General features: G+C 35.1%; 2 protein-coding genes across 10 annotated transcripts in view; one reads left to right on the forward strand and one right to left on the reverse strand.

Annotated features, from left to right (window-relative positions):
- The window catches only part of LOC123676368 (calexcitin-2), a 134,021-nt gene extending 128,664 nt beyond the window's left edge, over window positions 1–5,357 (forward strand). For all 5 annotated transcript variants that reach the window (XM_045612248.1, XM_045612268.1, XM_045612255.1 and 2 more), the window contains 2 exons: window positions 1,168–1,380; window positions 4,478–5,357. In XM_045612248.1, coding sequence (XP_045468204.1) covers window positions 1,168–1,380; window positions 4,478–4,588 — 324 coding nt within the window. In that variant the 3' untranslated portion in view covers window positions 4,589–5,357. The remainder of the gene's footprint in view (window positions 1–1,167; window positions 1,381–4,477) is intronic.
- Window positions 5,358–9,208: 3,851 nt separating this feature from the next.
- LOC123671331 (neurogenic protein mastermind-like) overlaps window positions 9,209–22,398 on the reverse strand; it is a 78,165-nt gene continuing 64,975 nt past the window's right edge. For 4 of the 5 annotated variants that reach the window (XM_045605091.1, XM_045605090.1, XM_045605094.1 and 1 more), the window contains 6 exons: window positions 19,587–20,064; window positions 15,663–15,872; window positions 14,557–14,847; window positions 14,109–14,339; window positions 12,491–12,732; window positions 9,209–10,009 (listed from right to left, as the gene is read on the reverse strand). In XM_045605091.1, coding sequence (XP_045461047.1) covers window positions 9,752–10,009; window positions 12,491–12,732; window positions 14,109–14,339; window positions 14,557–14,847; window positions 15,663–15,872; window positions 19,587–20,064 — 1,710 coding nt within the window. In that variant the 3' untranslated portion in view covers window positions 9,209–9,751. The remainder of the gene's footprint in view (window positions 10,010–12,490; window positions 12,733–14,108; window positions 14,340–14,556; window positions 14,848–15,662; window positions 15,873–19,586; window positions 20,065–22,398) is intronic. The other variant, XM_045605092.1, reaches the window with a different exon arrangement.

A 22,398-nucleotide genomic window follows, 5' to 3' on the forward strand; every position in this document is an offset into this window, starting at 1 on the left:
TTAGGTTATGCGATACTGATTAGTTCTAAATAGAAAGAAATTGGTCCATGGTTACTCATCTTCTATGACAAAGCACGGTTTCCTGAGCTTACTTAAAATTTTGTAAGGGGTAACATTAATAACGTTACACCAGGGCGTTGAAGTATATCATGCCCCCATAAGTAAAGTGTAATGGTGGGTTTATGCAACATTCCTAAGAACTAAAACTAAACCTAAGAACTAAGATCTAAGAATTGAACGCTAACAAGTCAATGAGGGCGTTTATACACGTTTCCTAAGAACTACGAACTAAGAACTAAACCTAAGAATTCAGTTTATGTAGTCTCTTCTTATGGTGGGTTTATGTACCATTCCTAAGAACTAAGGACTAAGAACTACGAACTAAAAACTAAACCTAAGAACTCAGTGGCGTTTATGCACTCTCTTCTTATGGTGGGTTTATGCACCATTCCTAAGAACTAAGACTAAACCTAAGAACTAAGACCTAAGAATTGAACGCTAACCAATCAATGAGGGCGTTTATGCACGTTTCCTAAGAACTAAGAACTACGAACTAAGGACTAAAACTAAGAATTCAGTGGCGTTTATGCACTCTCTTCTTATGGTGGGTTTATCCACCATTCCTAAGAACTAAGAGCTGAGAACTACGAACTAAGAACTAAACCTAAGAATTCAGTGGCGTTTATGCACTCTATTCTTATGGTGGGTTTATGCACCATTCCTAAGAACTAAAACTAAACCTAAGAACTAAGACCTAAGAATTGAACACTAACAAATCAATGAGGGCGTTTATGCACGTTTCCTAAGAACTACGAACTGAGGACTCAACCTAAGAATTCAGTGGCGTTTATGCACTCTCTTCTTATGGTGGGTTTATGCATCATTCCTAAGAACTAAGGACTAAGAACTAAGAACTAAACCTAAGTATTCTTAGGTTTAGTTCTTAGTTCGTAGTTCTTAGTCCTTAGTTCTTAGGTACGGTGCATAAATCCACCATAAGAAGAGGGTGCATAAACGCCACTGAATTCTTAGGTTTAGTTCTTAGTTCGTAGTTTTTGGTCCTTAGTTCTTAGGAATGGTGCATAAACCCACCATTACTGAGTGACGATTTTAATTAAAATCGTAACATAACCTATCATAACCTAAAAAACTGCTCTTTTCTCACAGGTGAGCGTAGAAGAGTGGGCCAGCATGTGGGACGACTACTCCAAGAAGCCCGAGAACGCACTGGAGTGGCAGACGCAGTACATGAGGTTCATGTTCGAGCTGGAGGACGCCTCCGGTGACGGTTCCATAGACGTGGACGAGTTCACCTCAGTGTGTTCCTGCTACGGCCTGGAGGCTGGGGAGTGCAGAGAGGCCTTCTCGAAAATGTCACAGGTGAGACTATTCCTTGAGATGTACCCATAAATGATCATGAGGAGTTGTATCAAAAAACATCAAGTTCTTTTGAATTAGACAAATGGAGATACTTAGCAATAAGTCTTGGAACACTTTCTGTAGTATTCACACCTAGAGTTGGCTTAATGCATTTCCCTGCTCTATATTCAATAAAGAATCGTGGATTATTTCAATCTATATTATGATCACCTCTACAAAATTGAAAACCTCAATATTTCCTGAATTTCCAAAATATATTTTTTATTATTTCAGTCAACGTACAAAAATAGGAGGGGTTACTCAAGCAAACCTTATGCCTAAAAGTAATACTTTAAGAGTTATCGAGGGAGAACTTCAAATGAGGAAAAATCGCATTTTCTAACCGTGTGAAGTAGTCTGTTGCTTCCGAAAACAAAGATAGAAACTAAAATTTGATGTTTCCATAACTAAATTTGACATTTCATGAATTGTAATTGGTTGTTCGTTGGGATTGTCGAGAAATCCATAAACCAATAAAATTTTCAATTAGGAATAATTTATTACAATTCATGAAATGTCAAATTTAGTTATCGCAACATCAAATTTCTTTCTGTGTTTTCCGGAAGTCATAGACTTCTCCACATAGTTAGAAAATGCGGAATAACGTCAAATAAGGAAAAACCGTAATTCCTCACAGTGTGGAGTAGTCTGTGACATAGACTAACTAAACGGAGAATAGATGAGACACTAGTAGAACAAGCTTCAACGCCATCTGTTTTTGTAGAACATTACTAATTCGTGAAAAAAGCTCAATTGAAAAAGGAATCTGTATCGTAAATCTGCCTCAAAAAGAATTCTGTAGTGCACCTTTTGAATAGGTAGGTACACCCATATACAAGAGGCAAAAAGTTTTTTGAAATTCAAATTCCAAAAGGAAATCAGAAATGGAGTCGTGCAAGTTATCGATGAGTGAGGAAATTTATTTTCATGAAAATAATACCTGCAACGAACTTTCATCTGATTTTCTTTTGGAATCGAGAAATGAGGATCAATAATCAAATTCTGGATAGAATAAAAATTTATTAACTGAAATATCACCAATTAAAAATACAGATTTATTTCATAAATATCTAATCAATAAACTAATAATTGCATTGAAAACATTCTCAAGAACTAAAAATAATGAATTCAATAATACAAAATATGAGTATTTATACCTACTATAAAGCTCCTTCAGTTAATTACCTGGCAAATCAATTGAGGGCAAAGAACCTTTTTTCAGCTTTCCATTGCTTTCCAAACAATCACTATGAAAATAGCACTGGCATATTCTAACATGCTCAATTTGATATTTCTCCAATTCCAAAAGTTTCCTATTGCCGATGCGCTCAAGCCACACTTTTCGAATTTTCTCATCGGTAGTGATGGCATATCTACGAAAATAAAATAAATATATTCTTTTTATAGGTACTGCAAATCTTGTGTTGACGTTAAAAAGTTTTCAATTGGGTTTTGAATTCATATTTTATAATTACCTTCTTGCATCTCGATTTTCACATCCCATAACACAGCACGTCTTCACTCTTGCAGGCATATCGAAATTTATTATATTTCAAAAAGAACGTGTCAAACAACTCCTTATGTCAGTTGACATTTCAAAGGTTTTTTGATAATAATGATTATACATTATATGTACTTACTATTTTCATACATCTCCCCACACAAGCTGCATATAAACCTGGAGACTTTCCTCCCAATAGACCGTAACGTGTATGGGAGCCACTATTCACGAGTGATCTCCATGAATGCAACGACATCTAACTATCAAATTGAAAATAATTTTTTCGTGTATTAGTGTCCTCCTCCGACAGATGGCGCGGAATATACGAGTGGCTCATCTATTTTTTAGTTTGTCTATGGTCTGTGACTTCCGAGAAACACAGAAAGAAACTAAAATTCGATGTTTGGATAACTAAATTTTACATTTCATGAATTATAGTTTAATTTTTCGTTGGGATTGTTGAGATATTCATAAACCAATACAATTTTCAATTACTAATAATTCATTACAATTCTTGAAATGTCAAATTCAGTTAAAGAATCGAATTTTGAATTCTTTCTTTGTTTTCCGGAAGTTGCAGACTACTCCACACAGTTAGAAATTGCGGAAGAACTTTTAATGAGAAAAAAACACAATTCCTCACTGTACGGAGTAGCCTGTGACTTCCGGAAAACACAGAAGGAAACTAAAATTCGATGTTTGGATTACTAAATTTCACATTTCATGAATTAAAATTCATTTTTCGTTGGAATTGTTGATAAATTCATAAACCAATACAATTTTCAATTACTAACAATTCATTAAAATTCTTGAAATGACAAATTTAGTTATCCAAACATCAAATTTCAGTTTTTTTCTGTGTTTTCCGGAATTTACAGACTCTTACAAACAGTTAGAAATTGTGGTTTTTCCTCATTTAGAGTTTTTCTTCGAAACTTGTAACTCTTTCATTTTAGGTATAGGGTTTGTTTAAGTAACACCCCTTCTCTCTTTTGATACGTAGAATTGACTGAAATAGTGAAAAATTTAGGTTCTAATTTGAAAATTTTGAGTTTCGATGAATTTGAGTTGTGCAAGTTCATGATCTTGTCATAAACACTCTGTACATTTTTGGACCGAACCGCAAACAGTCTCATAACACTACGTATTTGCAGAATCGAAAACTAAAAATTTTTTTCGAAAAAAGCCCTTTCTGCAGAAATATTAAAAAGAATTTGAGTCTTCGTCGCCACAATTTTTTTCTTAAGAATCCCAATAACTCATGAACCGTTGAGTTTTTACTCAAGATATGGCATATTGCTGCAATTTTCATCAAATAAGCTATTTAACGATGCAATAATATACTGGGTGTGCCATTTAAAATAAGGAAGTAATAGTCATTTTCCGGTTATATAGATATAAACTTATTTTAGGGGAAAAGATCCAATAAACAAATTTTCAGCACACAATTATTATTAGTTTTTCATAAACGTCTAATAGGCCATCTCGGTGAATCCTCCTGTGGCCTGTATAGAAGATTCATTCAAATCCTGTGTGACTAATCGTGTTTTCTTCTAGGGTCAAAACAACGTGAGCTACGAACAGTTCGAGCATCTTTGGAAGCAGTTCTTCATGTCCGAGAATCCGCAAGAGCCAGGCAACTACATCTTCGGGAAGACCAGATTCTAACCGCTTTTCTACTTAAATAAATATCCCCTTATCGTAAAAAAAAACAGAAACGGAGGAATATTTCCGCCGCATATAAATATTATATACTTATATACACTCCCAAGCAGCAGACGGTTCCGTTAGCTGGAAAATAATCAACCGTATTCGTTTCTGGCATATCTGTACGACGAGCGCGCAGGGTGAATGTAAATATCCAATAAAGAGGGTAACGGCGCGATACTAACCGGCGTTTTGGAAAAAAAAATTGGGAAAAGTAACATTTCTACGTTTTAAATAATAATAAAATGAAATCTTTTTGAATATAGATGAACCAAATAGATTAGTTCGAGGTTTGCAGTTTTCATATCCTTAGAATTCGAGAAGTTAACAGGTAAAAGCTTTAATGTCCAAATCTATTTGACGAGTCTTTTCCAAGAAGAAATAGTAGCAAATTTTATTACTAAAAATTGGTTGCAAAAAAAAATATATCGATGTTTTCGCCATGGACTCGAACCCTCAACTGTTTCTAGATATTCTCTACAGTGTTTGTAACTTCTTGGTAGCAGTTCTGCATATACATACCTACTTCCTTTGTTGGACTTTCTTTAAGTGTTAAACTCTACAAATTTGTATTCGTCAACGTTGAAACCGATGTCGTATTATTGTTGTGTTATGTAACCGAATATATTGAATGTTAAATTGGGAAATACATTTGTGTTTTATGTGAAAATATGGGTGGGATACATGCAACGATTGTAACATGTTCAATTCATAAATGACAACATCTTTATCTGAAGAGTTTTATTTCAATCACCTTCCTGATTTTTCTCTTGTATTATATAACCATTCCTTTTTTGTGTTTCACTTCTTTTGGAAAATGGCATCCCTATGATGAATGTTCCATTTCTGAAGTGAAAGGAAACAATGACCTCAAATGAACCGAGAAAAGTGTTTTATACTGAAAATTTTAAACAAGTTTGCTTCTTAAAGGTATAAATTCCGAGAAATTTCAAGTTTTGAAGAAGAATTTTCAAGGGAGTTTGATTAGGGACAATATATTCATCAATGAACCCTAATCCGTATGGTCTGAAGAAAATGAATTATGAATTTGAATAGGTGTATACTCTAAAATTCGATACATAAAGGGTGACATTCGAATTATGTTAGTTTTTCCAAAAAAATCTAAAATTTAAATTAGAAAATTCGACTATTAGCCATCTATCCGCATCTACCTGAACTAATCATTCCCGTGGCCCAACACGTACAGAATTCTGTATGTATACCGCCTTTCCATAACCTGATTTGAGCAATTCTTCTCAGATGCCACCACCGAGTCTTAGAGAACATCATAGAACTATAATAATGTTATTATAGGTCTATGAATTGCTTACTGATTCAAATTTTTGTTTTTTTTAGGAAAAACTGACATAATTCGATTGTTATTAGGCCAGAAACATGTTTTCCGCGTTACTTGAGGGGTTTTCAGATCGTAGATGACGAAGTAGGCATCGATTCTTAGCAGAATAGTGTTTTCACATTATTTAATTACAATTTTCTTGCGAAATTGGGAATATTTCAGTTTTGAACTATGTTAAAAAAAACTGATTGCGGGTTAGTATTCAGTATGGAAAATTCTTCAAGATGTCATATTTTGAAGATGATCCGCCAATATTTTTCAACCAAAATTCATAAAAAAAAATTTTTTTTCGGAATTTATTCAAGGGAATATCGCAATTTGGGACATGTAAGTTTATGCTTGCCCTGTTCAAAATCTACTGATTTTGGCCATCAGAGAGAAGACCAAACCCCCTCGAAAAAATCCCTCCCACAAAAATACAATTAACTCAGTTTTGAGGAATTCTTTGGATGAACCGATTACAAATGGAAATTCAGCGTGAAAAACCTTAAAATCACAGTTTTTACACAACTGGAAAGTCTTAGTTGTGGGGCAGGAATACTCATTTTACAAGCCTCATATTTATGCCACCAGAGGGCAGACCATACTCCCTTCAAATTTTTCCACAAAATTCGGAATAACTCAATTTTGGTGACTCCTAGAGTGGAACTGATTGCAGAAATGGGTTCAGCGGAAAAAATTCTTCGAAATATCAAATTTTAGAGTCGATCTGAAACAAAAAATTTTTTTGGCGAAAAAATATCCAAGGTTATAGTCTTGGTTTTTCCGAAAAAATCGACCGATCGAATTCAAACATTTTATGATAGTTTTAGAGGGTTTCGGGGTCGTAGAATCCGAATTAGGCATCCATTCTTACCAGAAAAATTTTTCTACGCCATAAAAGCACAGTTTTCATACAACTGTTTGGGGGCATCTTTTTTCCCATTCACAAGTTTCAGATTTGTGCCACCAGAGGGCAGACCAAACCCACTTTAAATTCTCTTACAAAACTCGAAATAACTCAATTTTGGGGTATTCTAGGGAGGAACTGATTGCGAATAGGAATTCAGCATACAAAATTCTTCATAATATCAAATTTTGAAGTCGATCTGAATAAAAATTTATTTTACGAAAAAATATTCGAAAAATTGGCTGGAAGACTGCGGTCGATAGCAATTCGATTAACATGATCAATAAAGATAGTTTCTCTCTCTCTCGCTATTCGAAAAATTTTCCTATTCAATTCAAACATTTCATTATTGTTCCAGCGAGATCTCCTCTTTATATTAAATTTTGAAGCAGATCCGGTCATAAACTCTCTTAGTGGAATTTTTCAAATTGCATTTTCTTCTAGAACTCACTGGTGTCATCTAGGAAGAGTAGCTCGAACCCGTTATTGGTAAGGGGGAAGGTATCACAGGAGTCTATACGTATTTGGCCGCGGGAATAATTAGTTCAGTAAAATGTGGGTAGATGGCTTAGGTATAGCTAAATTGCTCACTGATTCAAATTTTTGATTTTTTTAGGAAAAACTGACATAATTCGATTGTAGGAATATCTGATACCTTTTGAAGGAGAAGAGGGAAGCAAGAAAAAATTATATAGCTTGCAAAAATAAAAACAAAAAAATGGTAAATAAAACAACAGTTTATAACATTTGTTATTTTAATCCAATTTCACTATTATATAAATGCTTTTTCTGATACAGTTCCATCTTTCTTTAGATTAGGTCCGAAAATTTCATGTACTTAATTGTTCACTCAAGATTTGTATTCCCTAGAAGTTATAATACTCAGTATGATAAAAATGGTTAAATGGACTAAAGATCTCAACAGGAATGGAACAGAAAAATAATTACTATATAATCGTAACCGAAATTCGAATATTCAACATATAAATGCATGGAAACACAACCGTACAATATTTCGATATTTATTTTCCATGGGCAGTGTTCAATTCTATCGGAACTGATCCATCCTCAAGATCCTTATTTTTCGTACTCCTTCAATAAACGAAGCTATAAGTGAAATCAATCAAATAACAAATATATTAAAAACAATTAAAGCAGTACCAACAAAGCTTTGGGAATGTTCTGAACATTTTTTTTTATAAATTAAATTAATATAATTTCAGTCATTCAACAGAATTTTACATAGTAAACATACCATTCCAATCAAACTTGATAATAGATCGATAAAAACATACAAGGTACAATTAAAATCTACGAGGTACAGGCTGGCCCAAATTCGTAGCTCACTGAGAACATCTCGGGAGCTAGGGAGAAAAAATCTTCAAGCACCCCTGATATCTTTTTTCCAAAAGATATCAGAAAGCTGGTTCTAAATGTCTTATTCGTTCTCGAGTTACAGGGCGTTTCTAAAAAATTACTGTTATTTCAAATTCTGCTATATCTTGCTTCCGATTTGAGACATTTGAAAAATTCTTGAACGTTTCATTCAACAATTTTCATTGTTTTTATGATACTCATAACGGATCATAGGAATTAATATCCTTTTTAGAGGCATAGAAGAGAGTTTGCGTTTTTTAAATAAAAATTTTTCGAGGCACTTTCTTAGCTGCAGATTTGTCGAAAAGCAACCGGTTTTTCAAAATTGTCACCCGTTTCAAAGATAAAGAGTTTTTCGGCTTCATTCCTTGAAATGGGACACCTTATATACAGGGTGTCCCGTAAAGACCACGTCAAACCGAGGAAGAATGTAGATCGAAGGATAACCCACCTGCTATGGCAAAATTTCCCATTATAAAAGTCTTATCCTTTTCGAGATATTTTTTTTTTTGGAAAATAATGAATTTTTGCCCCTTTCAATAGTTTCGTCCTTACGGTTGGTACAATTTTACACCTTTTTGAATAATTTTCTCAGTAAAATATTGCTATTGAAAGGGGCAAAAATTAATTATTTTCCAAAAAAGAATATTTCGAAAACGGTAAGACTTTTATAATGGGAATTTTGCTATAGCAGGTGGGTTATCCTTTGATCTACATTCTCCTTCGGTTTGACGTGGTCTTTACGGGACACCCTGTAAATTTTTTAAATTTTTTCTTTTTTACAGAAAAAACAACACGGAGAAAATTCACCTTATGTCCAAAGTTTGAGTACCTATTAAACGTTGCTGAAAAAAAAATTTTTTTGAAGAATTTTTTTTTCATTCCCTGTACAACTGAAAGAACTGAAGAATATTCTGGCTTGGTAGAGAATGTCGGACAATATCATTTTTCGAATCTCAAATAGGATATGTTCTCCAGAAACGTCTAATAGTCACTTAAAGTTGGGACACCCTGTATATAAATATTTTTCATTCATTTCCAGATTCAGCTCATTCTGTGTCAATTGAATGATCATAATCAAGCCATATATAGGGTGTCCTGTTTAAAAAACACCAACTGTCCTTTATGGCTTTAAAACGGCAATTAATTTCTATGATCCGTTATGAAATACTCATTTTTTTTAAAAACACCCTGTAACTCCAGACCAATCGAAAAAAGAAATCAGGATCCTTAAAGATTTTTTTCTCGAGAAACCCCCAGCGCTCACCGAATCGTTGCACACCCTGTAAATTCAAAACACCGTCGTTTTAAAGCTAAAATTCAATTCGAAAAGAGAAAACCTCCGAATTCAACACTGTCCATTGGTACTGAATTATTAAAAATATATTCTTCTCGAAATCATTAACAGAAGCCACATTAAACTATGAACGTATAAATATTTACAAAAATATATAATATTCTTTTATAAAAATTATCAACAAAAGTATATAAAAAAATTACTCTAGAAATCTAAGTTGAACCCCGAGTCGGCGTCGAACGAGTTCAGCAGTTCCTGATCTGTGAAGGGGGCCGAATCCGAGGTGGGCAGGTTGTCCAGGAATTCCAGATTGAAGTCGGAGGCGCCCGAATTGAAGTTGCTCAACGCGTTACTGCTCGCCGCCGGGCTATTTACAAGTTGATTCATGTTTTGTTGCTGCTGCTGCAACTGGTTCATGGTTATCGATTGATTCTGTTGCATGTGTAGGTTTGACATGGACATCTGAAAAGAAATTATTAAATTTAACACTTCTATTCCGACTCTACACCACGAATACAAAACTAAAGGTAACAATTAATAGTAAAAAAAAAAAATACAACTAAAATATACGAAACAAAAAATAGTATAAAAAATGACTACACTTATACAGGGTGATTCACCGGGATGGCCTATTAGACGTTTATGGAAAACTATCCATAATTTTTAGATGAAAATTTGCATATTGAGATTTGAGACAATGATCTTTCACCCTAAAATATTTTCAGATCTCTACAACTTCCGGTTGTACCGGAAACAGACTACTACTTCCTTATTTCAAATGGCACACCCAGTATATTATTGCATCATTACATAGCTTTTTTGATGGCAATTTCGGCAATATGTCATACCTTGGGTAAAAATTCAACGGTTCATGAGTTATTGGGATTCTTTTGAAAAAAATGGTGGCGATGAGGACTCACATTTTTTTTGAATATTTCAACAGAAAAAGCTTTTTTCGAAAAAATTTTTTTCTTTTTCGATGCCGCAAATACGTAGTATTATAAGACTGTTTTCGGCTTGGACCAAAAATGTACAGGGTGTTTATAAGAGGATCATGAACTTGGACAACTCAAATTCATCAAAACTCAAGATTTTCAAATTAGAACCTATATTTTTTATTATTTCAGTCGATACTACGTCCAAATATAGTGAGGGTTACTTCAGCAAACCCTATACCTAAAATGAATACTTCAAGAGTTATCGAGGAAAAACTTTAAATGAGGAAAAACCGCTATTTATAACTGTGTGGAGTAGTCTGCGATTTCCGAAAAACACAGAAAGAAACTAAAATTCGATGTTTTCACAACTAAATTTGACATATCAAGAATTGTAATGAATTATTCGTAATTGAAAATTGTATTGGTTTATGGATTTCTCAACAATCCCAACAAAAAATTAATTAAAATTCATGAAATGTAAAATTTAGTTATCGAAATATCGAATTCTAGATTCTTTCTGTGTTTTCCGGAAGTAACAGACAGTTATTCCCACAGTTATAAATAGCGGTTTTTCCTCATTTTAAGTTCTTCCTCAATAACTCTTGAAGTATTCATTTTAGGTATAGGGTTTGCTCAAGTAACCCCCGCTATTTTTGTACGTAGAATCGACTAAAATAATAAAAACGAGTTTAATATAGTAAAATATATGTTTTAATTTGAAAATCTTGAGTTTTGATGAATTTGAGTTGTCCAAGTTCATGATCCTCTTATAAACACCCTGTACATTTTTGGTCCAAGCCGAAAACAGTCTTATAATACTATGTATTTGCGGAATCGAAAAAGAAAAAAATTTTTTCGAAAAAAGCATTTTCTGCTAAAATATTAAAAAAAATGTGAGTCCTCATCGCCACCTTTTTTTTCATAAGAATCCCAATAACTCATGAACCGTAGAGTTTTTCTCAAGGTATGGCATATTGCTGAAATTGCCATCGAAAAATCTATCTAATGATGCAATAATATACTGGGTGTGCCATTTGAAATAAGGAAGTAGTAGTCTGTTTCCGGTATAACCGGAAGTTGAGATCTGAAAATATTTTAGGGAGAAAGATCATTGTCTCAAACCCCGATATGCAAATTTTCAGCTCAAAATTATGATAAGTTTTCCATAAACGTCTAATAGGCCATCCCGGTGAATCACCCTGTATATCACAAATAGTTACAAAACTAAAGGTTAAAATTAATAGTAAAAAAAAAAATATAACAAAAATATATGAAACAGAAAATAGTATCAAAAATTAGTACACATATATTATTATACTCAATAAGAGCATCGAGAATTCTACTGAAGTACATCGGACAGAAACTTTATTCACAGTATTATAAAATATTTTAAATGAAGGGTTTTCCAATAGGAACGATACATTTCAAAATTGTAGGAAAGGCAACACTGCGCGATGTGTTACGTTTTGACATTTCTTATGTCATAAGTATGACATAAGAAATGTCAAAAAGTAATACACAGTGTTGCCCATATAACAATTTGGAATTGTATAATTCTCATTGGAAATCCCGTTACTAAATCTGAAAGTGCCTTTGGACTCATCTAATTGAAAACTAAAGATGACTAATTGATTTTTGAAACATTGGCCAAATGCAATTTGATATAATTTGTGTCTACTGGATGTCTACAAAGAGCTTTTTTTTAGAGAAAATGTTCAGTGCTTTGACTGTTGTTGCTAATAATAACTAATTATTTCATAGGGCAAGACTAAAGGCCCATCAAACTAACGTTGATATTTTAACTACGAATTTTACATAAACTAATTTTAGTAGCTTAAGCGTTCCGCTTCCAACTTACAATGATCTCAGCTTTAGATTTTTTCTTTCTCGGTTTATTCGCAATTTTCTTTTTAGGTGCACTTTTTTTTTTGGATTCATTTTTCTTTTTAGTTTCATTTTTCATTTTATTTTCTTTGTTCATTAACTGCATCCAGGCTCTTCTCACCTGTGTGTTTTGTTGCTGTTGCATCATGTTCTGTTGCTGTAACAACTGCAACTGCTGCTGGTTCATACTACTCATCTGTCCCAAAGGCCCTCCACCTCCCGGTCCTTGGTTCATGACAGGGCCCATCGACTGCTGATTACCCGGACCCATTCCACCCGAGCTCATGCTGTGCTGCATCCGCATCTGTTGATGCTGCAGCGCCGTCATCTGCTGCATGCTGTTGCCCGGATTCATCCCAAAACCTGCCGAAAACACAAATTATTAAAATCGAAATAATTTTTTTCTTTGATTCTGTGGAAAATCCGTTCATTCTACCATACCTTATTGCATGGTTATCTCATTATTATATGTTGGTATTCAGAACTCTCCTGTCACGGATTTATCTATTATCTGTCAAATTTTTGACACAAAAACAGTTCTGCCAACCAACATTTTTGTCAATGCAAAAATCACTAAATAATATTTATAGAAATATTGCATTGATATCAACAAAACTTCAGTGAATTAGAGAATATCATGTTTAAGGTGTTTTTTTTTAGAGCTATAGAACTTCAAATTGCAATAAAACAACGATGGATTATTCGACTGACATGAATTTTATTTATCCGCAAGATAATCTTGTGGCATTACATTTTAAATATGATTTCTGGCATATGACCGCCACGGCTGGCTCGGATGTAGTCCAATCTGGACGTCCAATTTTCGATGACTTTTTCCAACATTTGTGGCCGTATATCGGCAATAACACGGCGAATGTTGTCTTCCAAATGGTCAAGGGTTTGTGGCTTATCCGCATAGACCAATGACTTTACATAGCCCCACAGAAAGTAGTCTAGCAGTGTTAAATCACAAGATCTTGGAGGCCAATTCACAGGTCCAAAACGTGAAATTAGGCGGTCACCAAACGTGTCTTTCAATAAATCGATTGTGGCACGAGCTGTGTGACATGTTGCGCCGTCTTGTTGGAACCTCAGCTCCTGCACACCATGGTTGTTCAATTCAAGAATGAAAAAATTAGTAATCATGGCTCTATACCGATCACCATTGACTGTAACGTTCTGGCCATCATCGTTTTTGAAGAAGTACGGACCAATGATTCCACCAGCCCATAAAGCGCATCAAACAGTCAGTTTTTCTGGATGTAACGGTGTTTCGACATACACTTGAGGATTAGCTTCACTCCAAATGCGGCAGTTTTGTTTGTTGACGTAGCCATTCAACCAGAAGTGCGCTTCATCGCTAAACAAAATAAAATGGACGTAGTGCGCGATACGTATTCAGCACAGAACCATTATTTTCGAAATAAAATTGCACTGTTTGCAAGCGTTGTTTAGGCGTGAGTCTATTCATGATGAATTGCCAAACCAAACTGAGAATAAATCACTTGACAGTTGTCGAATCGGTCGCCATCTTGAACAGTAATGCCAACTTAAAGTTATATACCTCGAAAAAAAAACACCCGTTATATTACTTGTGTAGAAGACTCATTCTAACACTAGTTCATTCAAAAACTCGCCAATTCTTGGCTGGTTTTTGAATTTTGATCTTTTAAAAGAATAATACTTACTGTAATGCGTTCTGCATTTTAAATCACTATTCTGAGGAAATTTTAACGTACCGTGTTGGAAATTCGTCCTGATTTGGTTGTTGAAACTTTGGTTTTGTTGCTGTTGTAGCAGCAGATGTCGCCACTCAGGCTTCTGCTGCATGCTGTCAATCGGGCTGTTCATGGGGTTTTGCTGCCTTGGGTACATGTTCCTCGAAGCTAAATGCTGTTGTTGATGCTGTTGCTGTTGTTGCTGCTGCTGCTGTTGCAGCATGTACACGTTATGCGGCCTCATCATGGGACCTGAGGAATAATAGCAATTAGAAGTTTTCGAAGCTATTTATTCAACTTTTAACTAAATGCATTTTCATACTAAACTACCCACTGGTAGTTTAGAAAGTCCACAAAATAAAAATTCTGGAAGAAAAGAGAGGGCACTGCTCCAGAAAAAATATCATCTATATGTATTTATGAACAAAGATTCACGCTGGAAGAAGTGTTAAAAAAATTGTCAGCTCACCAGATGGCGGTATAGGCTGGTGAGGCATCCTTCTCATTCCAGCGCTAAATCTAGGCTGCATCATTCCAGCACTTGTCTTGTAATCTGGTGGTGGTGGTCTGGCCAATTGTTGCTGTTGCATAGCAGCAGCAGCGGCCTGCTGTTGCTGTTGATTCCGGAACATCTGCTGTTGTTGCAGCAGCTTCTGCTGTTGTTCCATGGCGATCTGCTGCTGCTGACTCATCATCCTGCCGGCCATCTGGGTGTTCATTGGGTTCATGCCGGGGTTGGGGCCCATATTGGGGTTCATCACTGAAAAAAGACATTTATTAGTTGGTGAGTTTCAGTTTTACACGGCAAATCAACCGAGTGATAATTTGTGAACTTCTGATTAAAATATTCGGTGGCCACCAAAATCTCCGGATTCAACACTGTTAGATTTTTCCCTTTGGTCACTTTGTAGAACAACATTTATCAATTTGGGAATGTGGAAAAAATTCAACAACTTTGTGTTTTAAAATTATCCAAGGAATCTCTCATTTTCCTTTGTATCTTCGACTTAGGAACACCCTGTGCATCAAGTGATAGAATGCTAACATTTTGTGATCAAATTGCATCAAGAATCAGTAATTATGAAGCAGTCATCAAAATATCTTAAGTCACATGCCCCTTATAAAGAAGTAACTTATGTTATGAGAAATAGGTTATGAGGATTTGACATCGATGTCAAGTTGCAGAATTAGTTTGACAGACAAGATTGGCTGCCGGATCATAGAATGGATTGGGAATATAATGTGACCAGATATGTTGTTCTACATTAAAAAGAAATAACCTATTTTGAAAATCCCAAATGAGATTTGTCCAGTTCGTAGCCCATTTATCGAAAACCTGTGGACAACAGGTTGTCAATAAGTTAGGTTAGGTTGGAGTTGTCAAAATAGGATATTTTCTGAATGAAGGTTGTATCAAACACAGATATCAACCGAATAATTCAAGCAAATTCAGGAACTATTCTATTGCATTTTTTTTACTAAACTTGTGTTTTCGGAGTGAGTTATTACTACAGTTCGAAAACTGCCGGACGGATTTGAAAACTATTCATGCAGATTTTTAAGACTGAAGCATACCTGGAACTCCGTTTCCTCTTTGTCTCAAGCTCTGCTGTGTGAAATTAATGGTCTGGTTTTGAGACATGGAATAAGTGTCGTTCATAGATCCCATGGATCCTGGATGCATCTGAGATCCACCCATCATGTTATTGCCCATACCTCCCAAGCCTGCTTGCATACCTGCCGCAGACATTCCTCCAGGATTCTGCATGCCCGGTTGCATATTGCCTGAAAGAAAAAAAAACGAGATATAAAAGATGAAAAGTCAATGGGTAAAAGAGGTAAACTATACACAACTACCATCAGATATTGACAATATTCACACAAAACTTGATTCTGATTCCCCTCGTGGATATTTTTAAAAAAGTCACTACGTTTATTTTTGGAGTTTAACATTTTAAAATTGTTGTTGAAGGTAGGTCCAGGCTATAAGAAATGGTTTGAGATATTTTTATGCTCGACAAAATAATGAAAAATTCTTTTTGTTTGTCTTCTAGAAACATTTATCATCTTCTGATGTAGTAAAGAGTTTTCCAATAGGAATGGTACAATTTGAAATGGTTATAATGGCAACAACGTGTATTATTTTTTGACACATCCTATGTCATTTGTGTTCAATAGGTTAGGTTAGGTTCAATAGGTTATGCCAACAACGTTTAGAATTGAGGTAGTTTGTGGCCTTCTGTCGAATTGGTTGAATTTTTGATTTGTTTTAGTCCAAGTCATTACAAACAAGAAGTTCAATAGGCACAAGTTTTTCTATAAGCTAGTTTTTACGCTAGAGGCCCCTGAAAAATATCATTTTTTTTTCCAATACAAAACGTTATCCTGCATAATTATCACTATTCTGAGTAATCAAGATACTATTAAAAGCATTTTTCTTAGGTGTTGGTACATTTGGTCAATTATACAGTGTGTACCAGCTACTTACAATTTTCAAGTTCAATTATTCGAAAATGGTTTCAAATCCTGAGCGATCTGTAATCGAAAAATGTTTATAAATCCTGTTCTACACCTTATTGGAACACACTGGAAAAAATATACGGAATGTTACTTTTATAAGAAAGCAAAAGTTATAATTATTATTTTTATTTTACTCGTAATGTTCCATACTGAATAATTCATCCATTTTCAGATTCATACCATAAAAATCCCTGAAGTTACCATAATAGATTGAAAAAAAATCTTTTCAAGGACGTTTTATGAACAGATTTGTTATATTTCTTATCCTTCATAATTCCTTGAAATTATGATGGTTGAAAAATATTTTTCAGTACGGAACATTTCGAATATAGCTTTCGCTTTCTCTTGAAAGGAACACTCCGTATATTTTTTCGAGTGTGATTAGAATAACGTGTAAAATATGATTCATGAACATTTTTTGATTGTAGATCGCTAAGGCGATTTGTAAACATTTTCGAATAATCGAACTCAAAAAATTGTAGGAAGCAGGGACACAGTGTATAATTGATCAAATGTAACAACACCAAAAAACAATGCTTTTAATAGTATCTCACATTGATGACAGTTCAGAACTTGATTACTAGGAATGACTTACATAAAAAAAATTCAACCAATTTGACAGTAGGCTACTTTTCCTAATTAAGTGTGAGGTATGCTTAAAGACGAATTCAAAGAGGACAATATTCATCATCATAACATATTAATCGACTCACTATCAGGATCATCATCATCATCATCATCTAAGAGGATATATTGCATTTTCATTATTTATTTGATACTGGCACTCGAGAACGAAATATACATTGAAAAGTCTATTATGAAATTGCAATCACTGTCATAACAAACTGTTGAATGAAGGATATGTTTTGATTTTTATGCAGATGTCACTTGCTAACATATTTATGGGTTGTGGAATTGTCGATATCTATCTAATCATTCAGCATATACTCGACTTAGGTTTTGTAGATCGATTCTGTAATTGACTGTCTCATTCAGTTTTATGAAATTTTTGTTACTGATTTTCCTATTTCAATTTCTTTCAGGATCCACTATATTTGTGTTGTTGAAGTGAAACGTATGATTTCACGTAAAATGATGTTGCATTATTCTTATTCCTGAATTACTCATAGCAAACTTGTGTTTTTTTTTAATTCATTTTCTCGAGTTTTTTGCCTTTTCTAAAATTCAAAGCATTCCAGCTAGGTATATTTCGTATACCAAATTCATTAAATTGATTTTTCAGATGTGTTGAATATTTCATTTAAGAAAATATAGCTTGTGTGGCTCTTATATTATAAAATGCCAATTTTGTTGTTATTGGTTTGACTTTTAATTCATTATCAATTTTATTCACGAGTGACTCAGGATAGTTGTTCATCATCAAAAGTTCTTCACAATACGAAAAATAGTAAGTCAATTAACTAAATAATGTCGACAGATGGGCACTGATTTTGATAAAACGATTCAACAATTTCTTAACGTTATTGAAGCGTGTATCATTCCTTGATTGAACTGAACATGAGTGACATAATGAATGTCAAAAAATAGTACACAGTGTTGCCGTTATAACCATTTTAAATTGTATCATTCTATTTGGAAGACCTTATATCTTTATTTTTCTTATTCAACGCACCGAGTTTCAAATTTGATTAGATGTTCTTCAAGTATACCTATTTTGTCTTGAGAAAAAAAAGCATTTTTTTCAGAAATTTTAGGTATAAGTCATTGAAATATATCAATTTTTTCCCAGGATATTCCATATTTGAAATTATATGGAAATTTCAATCATCAACAACGTACCTACATATTTCCTCTCTATTTTATTCTGAATCTGTAAGTATTAACAGCTATATGTTCAATAATGTTAACTTATAAAGTATAATTTTCTTTATTCAAAGAATATTGATTAATTTGTGAATTATACTATGAAATTCGTTTCAGTGGGGAGGTATTTGATTTATTACCTGTGTAAATTAATATCAGTACTATGTGGGTTCATGTAAAATTGAAAATTCATGTGAAACATAAGATCTTGCGATAGTTGAATCAAGAAATTCAATACATTCGTAATATCGAAAAACAAGTATAATAAATGGAATAAGAAAAAAATTATCAATACATATGTACTAGTATAGGGTACCCCAGAGTGTAACAAACTGATATATAGGATATACAGGGTGAGTCATTAACAACTGAAGGTTTCTTAAATCAAAAGAAATACTTTTCACCAATTAGGCCCGGTTGAAAATTTACAGGCTGTTGAAAATCCATAGAAAAATGCAATTTTTAGTTATATTTCGCAGATGGTTTTATCGAAAAAAATATTTTCGAAATATAGGTTTTCATTGATGTAATGAACCTTTTACGAACACAAAATTCCATATCTTTCTTCATTATGACCATTACATTTCATAAAACTAGATACCAGAAATTCGAAGAATGCTACTCTCAGAAGTAAATTGAAAATCTTAACTGAATATTTGACCATTTTGAAAAATCAAAGTATTATTTATATTTTCTGCGCCGTTTCCGAGTTGAAAAAAATCTGTGAAATTGGGTACTTAAGCTGAATAGAACTCTGTTAAAAGATTCACAGAAATGAATATTTGCTACGTTGTCACGTCTTAAAAATAGGAATTGAAGCACAGGATTTTCTTTATTTGGAATGATCTAATGTTTCCAGGCGTGGCAATGTGAAAATCTGAAATGGCTGAATCTTTTTTTTTAGAAACATTGTTAACTGTTTCACTTCGAACAAACAGGGTGTAAAAGGGGAAAAGGGGGGAAAACGACTCGTTTTTGAAATAATTCGAAGATAGATTTGTTACATCTACTATGGGACACCCTATATGAGAAATACAACATTAAACGATGTTGGTGGATTTCAGATTCACGTTTTTATCGCTTCTACGTGGTAGACACCTCTCAAAAAAACGAGGACACCCACATCTACTAAATTTGGAAAAAGAAAACACCTACCTAAATACCTTCTGGAAAAACCACCTGTTTTCATATCCCTCAAATTGTACCCACCTGGTCCTGGGCCCTGCATCCCGCCCATGCTCTGCAGTCCGGCCATGGGGTTCCCCATGGACCCCTGTTGGGACCCCATATGTTGGGCGGAGGCGTTCTGCTGCTGCTGCTGGGCGTTGGACATCATGGGATTGCTCATACCGCCCTGGCCGTTCATATTTACATTGCCGTGGGCGTTCTGGGCGTTGTTACCGCCCATCTGAGACTGCGCCTGTGAGGGCATCTGGTTCTGTTGGGGATTTTGTTGTTGTTGGTGTTGCTGTTGTTGTTGCTGCTGCTGCTGTTGTTGTTGTTGCTGCTGCTGTTGGGGCGTGGGATTGTTTTGAGATTGGTGTTGTTGGCTGAAGTTCATGCCTTGGTGGGTTGCTATGGAGACGTTGCCTTTGAGGTCGCCGCTTAGCTGGAGATGCTGGCCGGCTGATACCTAAACAGATGGAGGGTTAGTAAAATGTTGTTGGTTAAAATATGTATGTTGTGATGATTGGCACAATAGAATCATTGCTCTGTTCATTTTTGGAACCCCGTTGAATGAGCTCTGATTTTTTTAGCAATTTACACGGAATATAACCTATTGAAACTATGAAAGGCTGTCCCATTTCATGAGGACTTGATATCTAAGGTATAATGTAAGATTAGGTTACGTTTCGTCAGTTGGGACAAAAACTGGGAATTGTTAGGTTATAGGTAAGATTGGAAGATGTGGACTTCGTTTATTTCTATGCAACAAAACAATCGAAATGTTGAAGGAAAAGATTCCTTACAGTGTTATTTCTCGAAGAGGTCATGACAATCGGCTTCCAAACACTTATGATTCAACAGCTTTGGACAATTGTGTTTGGGACCACCTGAAAGATAAGGTCTATGCCAATGCTCCACAATAGATTAAAGACCTTAAAGATGGAATTCGTGAAGTTATAGCTTCAAGAACCAGCATGGCGGTGGAAGAGAGGTTTTCGAAAATGCAGAATAGGACGCATGACTTGATCAAGACTCGTGTCAAACGCAGCAAGAACTAGCAGGATCATTGGGAGTGACGCAACAAGCTATTTCAAAACGCCTGAAAGTCATGGGAATGATTCAGAAACAAGGAAATTGGGTGCCGTACGAGTTAAAGCCGAGAGATATTGAACGCCGTTTGTTTCCTTGTGAACAGCTGCTTGCAAGGCAAAAGCGGAAAGGATTTCTGCATGGCATTGTGACTGGAGAGCTGTTAAAACCGACTGAAACAATCACAGGCAATCATTATAGAACGCAATTAATGCGTTTGAGCCGATCATTGAAAGACAAATGACCGCAAGTCAACGAGTGACATGATAAAGTGATTTTACGGCATGACAATTCTCGACCCCATGTTGCGAAAGTGGTCAAGCAATACTCGGAAACGTTGAAATGGAAAGTCCTACCCCGCTTGTCGTATTCTTCAGACGTTGCTCCCTCGGATTATCACTTGTTTTGATCAATAGCACACGGCTTGCCTGACCAGCACTTCCGGTCTGATGAAGAAGTAAAAAATTGGATCGATTCGTGGATAGCTTCAAAAGATGACCAGTTTTTTCAACGCGGTATTCGTACTCTGCCCGAAAGATGGGAGAAAGTAATGGCCAGCGATGGACAATACTTTGAATCATAAATGTATAACAAGTTTATTACAATAAAGCCTTGAATTTCGGAAATAAATGGCGGAAGCAAAGTTGTACGCTGATGTACATCTTTCAAGAATCCATAAAGCTTTCTACAGATCTAACAAGAAATTCCGTCTTGCTAAACTTGCAAGACCCAAACCTCCCTCTCTTATCGAACAACCACCCCCTCATCGTCCCCCAGTGACCAGGAAACCCTTCGGAGAGACCATCCACAAAGCACGGCCAACTTCTATCGACCTGTCTCAGCGGTCTCGGGAAATAGGCCGGGTTAGAACCGGCAACGTCGCAGCGCTCGGACACGGCACGCTGTAACAATTCCAACGTCCATCGGGCCCCTACCGCGCGTGCGCTCCCCGAACCCCTTGATTCTCTAATTGTAATTTATACCGGGAGGACTACGATTTTAATTCTCATTTCGCTAATTAGATTCGCCCGAGACGCCGTCAGGGGGAGGGGTAGTGGGGGTAAGGAGGTGTGGGAGGAGGACCGTTAACGGAGCGATGTGGCAGCGCTGCATTAACGGCTGATTTAGAGTTACGAGGTTCTAGAGTATCGCGTTGTGGCGGAATTTATTTTTTTTTAGTTAAATACTCGTTGCATGTCTACGATTAGACGTTGAATTGATGATAATGTAACAAGGCGAGGTTGCCAGATCGGCCAGTTCATACGAAAAAAATACGGAATTAAATTGTCTTTGAAATACGGCAATGGCAAGATTATTGCTATACTGACTTCGTTTACCACAAGCTTTCAAACAGGCAGAAATCAGCACAAAATGTACTCGAAAATATACAACAGAAAAAGAATCCCCTAGGGAGAATTCATCAATCTGGCAACACTGCAAAACATAACCTACAATGACGTTAAGTCTTGCGTTGGCTTGAAAACACAGATAAAACGTTTCATAGAACATAAAAAATACTAAAAACATTTTCAGACATGATCTGGTACATTTGAGAGTGGATATTTCTCAAATGAACTCCATTAAAAATATTTTGTGACTAATTACTTTCTGTATCACAAAATATCTGAAAAGAAAGTTGACTAAACTAATAATCAAAGCGCCAGTACACAGATAAGTCTAAAAATCTATACGGATGCCAAAGGGATGGGTA

The sequence above is a fragment of the Harmonia axyridis genome, chromosome 1 (assembly GCF_914767665.1).
Source record: "Harmonia axyridis chromosome 1, icHarAxyr1.1, whole genome shotgun sequence".
NCBI lineage: Eukaryota > Metazoa > Arthropoda > Insecta > Coleoptera > Coccinellidae > Harmonia > Harmonia axyridis.